Here is a 9,945-nt window from a genome sequence, read left to right on the forward strand (position 1 = left end):
GAGATTTTGGTAATTCCTCTGTTCGTCGGGGTAACGAGGGTGACTGAGTACACTTAAGCTTTCAAGGCTTTCATAACAATTGAAAGTCCAAGGATACAGACTGTTATTGGTCTCACAGGGCTCCTTAACAGAGCTAAGCACTGCAAGACACATTGAGTGTGGAGGGACCTCACTAACCAAAACCTGGAAGGAATAAAGCTAACTAAAAATCCTTAGAAAGACAGTCTTGTCATTAGAAAATGATTCTGCCACTTTGCATCCAACATTGGCCAGCAGTATATGATTAATACAGAAGCTACCAAAGGCTTATGTTTCTTACTTTACTTGGATCAAATCACATCTCTCCACTCAGAGATTACTGTTGAACAGAAAGTCTATGAAAAGCATTGCAGCAAAGCTTCTCAGACCCTGTAAGTATGCTCTTGCAGATCATGAACAGATCACTGGAAAGAAAGAAAAAGCATTACAGCATACTTAAAAGTCGTAAGGAAGAAGCTTAATATTAACAAGCAAAAAACCTCTCCCTCTATTCACATGTAAAATACTTCAATTTATTTTATTAATGTTAGGTGCATCAAAAATAATCAGATAGAAAGTGAATGAGGAAAAATAGGGGATAAAAAGATGTATTTTACAGAAGTATTTTCATTATAATAGGTTTTATGTGAAGCATACATCAGTTAAATGTTACTCAAAACTGAAAACTAAGGGAATATCTTACCCAAAAAACAGGAAGAAGGAGAAAGTACAATCCATAACTTCACTAAATACTCCAGATGGAATAATCTTACTGATTTTAGGGGGAAATGCACTGTGCAAGGAATCGGCCTTCGTGGAAATACTTGATAATCCAGTAACAATCCAATAATCCAGAACTAACAACACTGGTCTCTGACACAGAATATTTTTAACTACAATGCAAAATAATAGTCTGGAACTGTCAGTTTCAATGCGGAAAACTGTTTTCTTCCACATTAACTCATAAGGTGAATAAATGCTAAAAAGAAGTAAGTAGCAGTTACACAAAAGTAATCTGTGGTTACAAGTGCAGCATATAGACTCTGCAGCTTCATAAAATTCACATTTGTTCTCCAACATAAATGCAGCTCCAATACTGTGTCAAACCACTTTCAAAGGAATCACCTTGTAACCCAAATATATTGTCATTTTCCTCTTACACTATTGTTCTCCACGATCTTGTAACTTTAGCCACACAAACGGCAATATCCCGCACAGACCGTCTTTGGAATTATAATGGTTCCAAAACTGTGACTTTCACACTTGGCACGATGGCATTTTGTGGATCAAAATATTGTTCGCTGCTCTCCCTGACCATCTTTAGTAGTTTCAGCGGTTAAAGCTCAGATTCCCATTCAACCCTGTGTACCCATCAGATCACAAGACCAGCCAACCCATGCCGCACAGAAAAACAGACACAGAGGTTCCCGGGCACGCATGTGATTGTCACTGTGCTCACCGGGCCGCTCGGTCCTGTGCGCAGCACAGATGTCACACGAACAAAGCTCCAAAGCACCAGCCTGAGCAAAATGCTGTCCCCGAAGGTTCAGAAAACATTAATAGTTCGATATTACACAGAGAATCAATACTATATAGAGGTTATACACATAAACCCCGAGGCAGCGCTAGCTACTGAACCTCACCTTTCAGCACTCACGGTATCAAAAGCAGGGGCAGTGAAAAGTGCCCTAACGCTTAGCGGGTCAGCGCACCGCGCACGTGTATTTAGGTCACAACAACAAAGCCGTTTCTGAATTTTCCTGTGCGCACACAAACGGCCTGGGGCGCTCGCCCCTCGGCAGCGGTGGGGGAGAGGCGCCGGGCCCCTGTCCAGGGGCCCGGCGCCTCTCCCCCACCGCTGCCGAGGGGCGAGCGCCCCAGGCTCCCGGGCGTGCCACGCCGACTCGAGCAGAAAATGGCTGAGAGCTCCAACGAGAGGGAAAGGCGGGAGAAGAGCCACCCCGGCGCGGCCGTGCCTCCCGCCGCACCCCCTTCGCGCGGCCGCTCGCCCGGAAACCGCGGCGGGGACCCCGCGGGGCTGCGGCATACCTGCGCCCCGGCTCACCTGAAGGCGGGCCCCTCCCCCGGAGCCCGGCCGTGCGGGGCCGCCGCGCCGCCGCCCCTTTTGTTGAAGAGCTTCTGGAGCAGGGTGGGGGCCATGCCGCCCCCCCGCCCGGCGGCGGCCCCGCCGCGCCCCTCGCAGCGGCTCAGCGGGCGGCGAGCGGCGGCGGCCGCGGCAGCATCCCCGGAGCCGCTGCGGAGCCGCCCAGCATGGAGAGGAGGCGAGGGGAGCGCCGCGCCGCTCAGCCGCGCCGCTCCCGGCGGCCGCTCGTCACCTGATGGAGGGGCCGGGCGCTCCCGGGCGGCGGCGCTGACGCCGGCCGCGCACCGGGCAGGGCAGAGCGGGGCAGCGCTGCCCGCGCCGCCGGCACACGGAGGGGACGGGGATGGGGCCGCGGTGGCGCCGCGCCCCTCGGGCGGTCCCCATTGGCTGCGCGGCGCCCCCGCCCAGCCCCCAGCACGTGGTAAGGCGCGGAGGCGGCCTTAAAGGGGCCGGGCCGTGCGTGGCGGGGTGACGGGCCCGCGGTGATCTTGCGTACATCCCACCGCAGAATCCGTGTGAAGGGGCTGGAAGGGGCCTTCAAGGTCGTCTAAGCACACATTTCACTCCCATGGGCAGGGACACCTCCCACTAGACCAGATTGCTCAAAGGCTTTTCCAACCTGGCTTGAATACCTCCAGGGTTGGGGCGTCCACAACCTCCGTGAACAGCCTGTTCCAGCTCCTCACCACCCTCACAGTAAAAGATTTCTTTCTAATATCTAACCTAAATTTTCCCTGTTTCAGTTTGAACCCATCATTTCTTGTCCCATCACTACAGTTCTGACAGAGTCCTTCTCAGGCTTCCATGTAGGCCCCTTCAGATACTGGGAGGCTGCAAAGAGCTTTCCACACAACCTTCTCTTCTCCAGGCTGAACAGCTCCAGCTCTCTCAGCCTGTCTCCGTGTACGAGGTGCTCCAGTCCTCTTAACCTTGTGGTGCTCCTCTGGACTTGCTCCATCAGTTCCAGCTCCTTATGCTGGGGACACCAGAACTGCATGCAGTTCTCCAGGTGTGGTCTCACCAGAGCAGAGCAGAGGGGGAAAATCACCTCCCTTGACCTGCTGGCCATTCTGCTTTTGCTGTAGCTCAGGATTTGGTCGGCTTTCTCGGCTGCCAGCACACGTTGCCAGTGTCTGTTGAGTTTTTCATCCACATTCACACATGGATAACATGTCTTCTACAATACATTGCTCTACAGATAGAACAGTGTTTGCATCAGTATGTGTGCACACATGTAAATGATATGTTTGTGATCTAAAACACCATATTTGTGCAGTGAAGCAAGAACAAAGCACTGCCTGTGTCAGAAAGTGCTCCCTTCTTGGGCTGAGAGCGGAATATGTTGTCCGAGTGTCCTCCCATCCTTCTCACACTAGCCAAATCCACAGACTAAAATCCTTTGGGTTGCAGGAAGCTCACATTCCTTGTTTTGCTCCAAACACCAATCTGTCACTGGTACAGGAAGATTTTAATGGGATTTTCTCCCTAGACAGAACTAGAATATTTGTAATGGAGAAATCCCTGGTATATAGTTTTAGAAGTACTGTGATTCCCTTGAAGAATCTGAACTTTTACTTTAGTCTTTGACCAAGTAAGCAGCAATATTTGTGCAGAATTAGGTCTGTTGGAATGGTTTTTATTTTGACACATATCTATTCACAAATAATTAGATGAGGCTACAGTATTTAGGTATCGTTTGGAAGTTTATGCTTGTTTAATTTAAAGGGAAAGGATTGTTTGCGTGGTTTTGCCCAGCACCAGGATGACACCTAGGTGTACCTAACAAGAGAACATGATTTCAAATGCTCTTTTTCAACCACCTAAGTCACTGCATACTGTGGTGGGACAAAAATTAACCAAACAAATCCCTCCAAAACCCCAAGAAAAGCAGAATCACAATTACTTTCTGCTCTTTTTAGGAAACTGGAAGATAAGACATGGAGAACAGTGGTTATTATAATAATTGTAAAGAAACATTACAGTAGTTGTCTGCAAACTCAGCATCCAGTAGTGGTAAAAGAGGTGGTGAACATATTTTGGAGTCAGCCTTTAATTGTCTGGATAAGCTGATTTCTCTTTAAAATAAGAGGTGACTGTCTACTGGCCTAATAATCTGATCAGCTGCACCCTTGATAACACCTGACTGAATCTTGTAAGGCTCAACTGATCCTGTACGGAGGTCCATTCTCAGAAGGGCTTTAACTACTTCCTCTGTGATACCCAATATAAATCTTTCAGCCTGGATGTTGTTACTGCCCCCAGTTATTAGAGTCATTCCACTCAAACAAAGCTGAAGGACAGAAAAGCGAGGCTGTGATGATGGCAGCCTACAGAAAGCTGAATAGCAGGGCATGGCTGGACAAGGTGAAAGACATCGTAGTTGACACAGTAATCAACACAAATGAGAATTTAGTAATCCAGCTCCAGAAATAATCACTGGACTGCATTTCTCAAGGAACAGTCCTGAGAAACTTAAAAGTTGCAAACACTGTGGCTGCCCCTCTAAGGTCCATCAGTGTTAGCAAGGAGTGCTGACCAGTAGGGGTGGAATCAGAGGCTAACAACCAGTCGTCTCCCAGTGTCCATACTACACATATTTTACATTTTACACAAGCATTTTACCAGTCCATTTAATTTGGACTCGTTGCAGTCTGGTCCTGTCAGCAGAATGCATGTCAGTGGTTGAAGAACACTGAATGTGTTTCTGAAAAATATGTGGTTTAGTTTCATCTGAAAATGATCCACTTTGTATGCCCAGATGCCACTCCAAATTGTGAAGCAAGACAAAGTGAAGACAATTGGTATACTCTCTTCAAAAATAGCAGTGTAAATGTACCCTACATTCACTGATGCTCAGTGCAAAATTAGTTCTCAGTGTGTTCTGTTAATGTGTATGACCACCACTACTGAAATTGATAACAACACATTAAGACACTACTGTTCTTAAGGCTATTTCTGGAAAAAAAAAAAAAAAAAAAAAAAAAAAAAAAAGGGAAAACAGCAGAATCAGCAAAGGACTGCAAAATAATTTGTCACACCCCAAACAGAGTTGGGCTGTAGAAAACACCTGGCAAAGCCAATGCAGTGATTTATCACTAACCCCAGAATGCAAAACATGAGCAAATGTAAAGAAAATGGATATATCAGCTGTCAAGAAAAGATCATTTACAGCAAGATAGCGTGTCTACAGCCCTTACTCTTCTAGGAAATACATGAAATAAAAATGGCATTTAAAAATCAAAAACTGATATTCTCTCTGGGGCTCAGACTCTATGTGCAGAGAAAGACAATTTATTTATTTAAACTTCAGTCAGAAAAGGAGACAGATTCTCAGTGCAGAAATAAATGCAGAAACCTTGCTAGGAAACTGACAATACATAAAAAGGATCATTCAAATCCTGGCATCACTGAATGCTTGGAAAAGCATATCAATGTTTCATAGTGCATAGAGTCTAAGATTCTCTCATGAAAATGTAGCCAAGTTTAATAGCCAGGACAGGCAGGATTAAAAGCCTCCTAAGTCACACTTTGCTTCCCCATCACTTACACCTGGATGAAATATTGAATTCCTTTATGGATGCTTTCATTCCACTCTGCTCAGTCCTGAATGCACAAATCCAAAATGCTCCTAAACCTCTGTTGTCAGAACTAAGCTTTGGAGCTACTGCAAAGAGAAGCAAGAGGTCAGAACAGGTAAACTCTGAAGATTTAACAAAAAGTTTGGTAATCCAAGATGTTTGTTTATGATTTACTGCTTAGTGTGGTAATTCATGCTGTTTAGGTTACATGAACACAGGTAAGTCTTGCTACACTTTGCAACGTATCAGCAACATTTTTGATTTTGTAAAATAAATAAAATCCAGTTTTTAATGCTAATTCAAACATGCCAAGTAAAATATATTAAGAAATACCCAGAATTATTCTCTCTCCATATTGTTATTATTACTATTTAGCACATTAAATCTAAATTACTCTCCATAGAGAATTTAAAAACCTACTGTAAAATGTATTTCACTTCACAAGCACAGAGAGAGAGACAGAAAAGGAAAGCTTGGGCTTGCAGCCCCCTGCAAACCAGCTTACTCATCCTTCATTGAAGCATTACATAACTTGAGCTGTTGCTGCAGCAACTTTCCCCAGCCCCTGAACAGAGCCACAAAGGTGCTGCCATAATACAGATAAGCAGTTTCACTGTCTTTTTACATGGAACACACATTCAGTTAGAAACCAAAGAGACTTTGAAGGGAAATAGTAATTTAATTGTTTAAAAATTACTGGGAAATATTGATGTATGTTATGAAACATTTAATTTTCAATAGTTTTTGATGTTAAAAAGCAAAGAGGATCACCAGATGAGGAATGTCTTCTTTTAATCACCAAAATATAAATATCAAGTAATATAGAGAAAGTCAGATTGTGTAAAGATGATAAGTACACTCCTCTGGAATCGCTACTGTACATAAATATCTTGTCAAATTTCCTAAAGCAAGGGTACACTACATTTTCCTTCAGAAGAGCCTGAAAATGTACATACCTGTGACAGTTCAAACACTTGTTTAGAACCTGGTTTGATTTCTCTTCTCAACAAAGTTCATAGCATTGGTAAATTGGTATCTGTAAGCTTCCTGCCCAGGACTCCATCCAAAGCCTAGCTGGAAATCCTCATGTCCCAGATTTTCAATGGTGAAATTGAAACCCACCATGGGCCTTCCTGTTTGCTGGCTGCACTCTTGTCTTTAAATCCATGCAGATGCAGTTCACTTGGAACTCCATCTTACCCACATTAGATGCAGACCAAAACCATTGTCTACATAAGAAAGACTGCAGTCATTATAATTGATATTTCAGTACCTTTTGGTGGTAACTGTGATAAACATTCATTTATATGAAATTGCAATAAGATCAGGACATACATTTGTATCAAAACTGAGGACAGAAATTTAACAACAAAACTGATATCCTGCAATGCTGCAGCAGTGACCAGCAGCTAGCTGATACTTTGGGCTTTTCCTTGAAAGCCATGGCTTCTACTGTTATCAAGAAGTTACAGGCACCTTCTTCCATGCCTCCTCACAGTCTTGAGGTCCTAAGCACTAATCTGAATATTTGCATTAAAATATGTTTTAAGCAGGCCTAAAATATATAGCAAAAAAGTCTGCTTATTCTCGCTTGGATGTTAACCATTTCTTCGGGGATCAGCATATCTGAAAGTTGGTGACAAGTAAATGCATGACTTTATTTTCAGTTTCTGTCATGTCATCTTTGTGTGGAAAATTTTCTTTTTAAAACATCCTCAGACAAGAACATGTAGTTCTTTCATTGTTTAACATTGCATTTTAACTAAGCTTAGAGGAATCTGTACTAGTTAGTGACTGTTCAGTACGAGTTTAATCTGGGCCCTCTTTATGCAATTTTATGCAGAAAAAGACTTGGTGCAGGTGGGTAACAATAAACCTGATAGTGAAAAAACAGATTTATTTTTCCTGTTTTGCATGTCTCTTGTGCAGGTGACATGCTTGATGTGCCAGGTCACATGGGAATAGCACATGATGCACCCTGTGTGTCACAGGGCGCTGGGAAGGCTGAGTGGCTGCTCTATTTCATAGCCAGCAGTAAAAGCATCCTTTCCAAAAATGTTTGTATGTTGTGAGCTTCTTGATAGCTGTTCTGGAAAGCTGATGAGGTGTATGTTTCAATTGCTGGTCAGATGGATCCCATCAGTACTGCACTATATTCTGAGGCTGTGGTTCAGTCCAATGAAAACCACACATATGATTACTTCTATACAAAGCAAAATGGCTTTTAATATCCATAGATAAGGCAGTCCTGCACTGAGCCAAAGCACTCACTTTCCAGTGGAATTAGCATATTCAAACCTCTATTTTCTTTACAGTGTCAAATACAGATTTAAAAGCGAAAAAAAAGCAAGAAAAACAAAAACAACAAAAAAAAATCCTAGTTGGTATGTATGCACATTTGCCCATCTTAACACAATCTGCAGCAACTATAAATAATCTTTCTTTTGCAGTTTATTCCTTTGTGAATGCAAATTGACAGGCTAGAATAATTATGAAATAAATCCACTTATTGTGTATTCCATCAGACTACCAGTTCTAGAATTACATATGTATTTCTATGCATTTATCAGTGATTGCTTATTTAGTCAGCGAAGGAAGAAGAAGCAAAACCAAGGATTTTATAACAGGCCGATCTTTGAGTTTAATTAGGCTAGAGGGTCATACTCCAGCAAGTGTGATGTACTTGGTAGAAGGGAGACTTGTACTTGAAGCCATTTGCTTCAGGTGCTTAGGGCTCACAACACGTTTATCTGTTGATAATACTCAAACTACTTTATTGGGTAGCCAAACCTGTATGAGTGGAAAAATAAATATGTGACTTAAAAAATTAACACAGTTCAGGTATAGTGAGTATTTTCAATGTACTGTTTTACAGGCATTTACTACATAAACTATTGGAAATGTCAAAAGACAAGAGGTATTTTGGTGATAGGAAATATTTTTAAATTACAAGATCACAAAGGATTAGAGGATCACAGGGATGATTTTACTGCTTGAAAAGAGATTTTAAATGACTTTATAATGGAAGTCTGACTTTGTAAGATGTTATTCATATATAAATTCAGTGTATAATTTAATATATGAATTTGAACATGAAATCACTCAGTAAATTCTTGACAAGTCACATCATGCTTGTTTTTTGCAATCTGTCAATGACTATAAAACTAATTGTGCTACTGCAGTGCTTGGGAGATATTAATTCAGCTCACATATTTTCCAGAATCTCCTACTGACACTGAGAAAATCACTTGATTTCTCTCTTGTTCAGCTCACATCTCCAAATTATCACAGAGATGCCTCTTTCTTGGTACATCTAAAGGACTTTACATATAGGGACTTCCAAGCAACTAGTGTAAAAAGAATTACTCATCTAGAATCTAGACTATTCCAACTTCACCAGCAAAAAAAAAAAAAAACCCTGTAGGGACTGAGTAGACTGAAGTCTACTCCTGGAAGAATGAATCACTGCTTCTTCCTGAGAGGAAGCTGCCAACAGCTCTTGCGGGGGACACACACCAACAACACACACTTTACTCTGCTGTCTGCTACAGAAATCTCTTATAGACTCTACTCACTTGGCTAGCAACTGACTCACTGAGATCATAGAATATTTTAGGTTGGGAGGGACTTTTAAGGGTCTTCTAGTCCAATGCTCCTGCAATGAGCAAGGGCATCTTCAATTAGACTAGGTAGTGCAGACCCCTACCCATCCTGGCCTTGAACATTTCCAGAAGTGATACATCTGCCACCTCTTGGGGCAACCTGTTCCAGTGTTTCATCACCCTCATTGTAACACCTTTCTTTTATCTAAACTAAATTGACCCTTCCTCTGTTTAAAACCATTACCCCCTGCCATATCACAACAGGCCCTACTGAAAAGTTTGTCCGTATCTTTCTTATAGGTTTCCTGAAACACTGAAAGTGCTCCATTAAGTTCTCCCCTAGAGGCTTCTCTTCTCCAGGCTGAACAATCCCAGCTCCTCTCACCCATTCCCCATAGAAGAGGTCCTGTAATCATCTCTTCATCCCTTACATGATCTTGGTGTCCTTCCTCTGGACTCACTCTAACAGGTTGTCATCCGTCATGTGCTGGGGACCCCAGAGCTGCAGCACTGCGGGTAGGGTCTCTTGAGGGCAAGTAGAAGGGCAGAATGGTCTCCCTCCTCACCCTGCTGCTTTTAATGTAGTCCAGGATATGGCTGGCTAACTGCACATTGCTGGTGTGAGACCACTTCTCCTATACCA

At 43.1% G+C, this 9,945-nt stretch overlaps 1 protein-coding gene across 2 annotated transcripts in view; it reads right to left on the reverse strand.

Annotated features, from left to right (window-relative positions):
* The window catches only part of FNIP2 (folliculin interacting protein 2), a 50,033-nt gene extending 47,824 nt beyond the window's left edge, over positions 1–2,209 (reverse strand). For both annotated transcript variants that reach the window (XM_021536566.2, XM_077782915.1), the window contains exon 1: positions 2,084–2,209. In XM_021536566.2, coding sequence (XP_021392241.2) covers positions 2,084–2,178 — 95 coding nt within the window. In that variant the 5' untranslated portion in view covers positions 2,179–2,209. The remainder of the gene's footprint in view (positions 1–2,083) is intronic.
* Between the last annotated feature and the right edge of the window lie 7,736 nt (positions 2,210–9,945).

The sequence above is a fragment of the Lonchura striata genome, chromosome 4, assembly GCF_046129695.1.
Source record: "Lonchura striata isolate bLonStr1 chromosome 4, bLonStr1.mat, whole genome shotgun sequence".
NCBI lineage: Eukaryota > Metazoa > Chordata > Aves > Passeriformes > Estrildidae > Lonchura > Lonchura striata.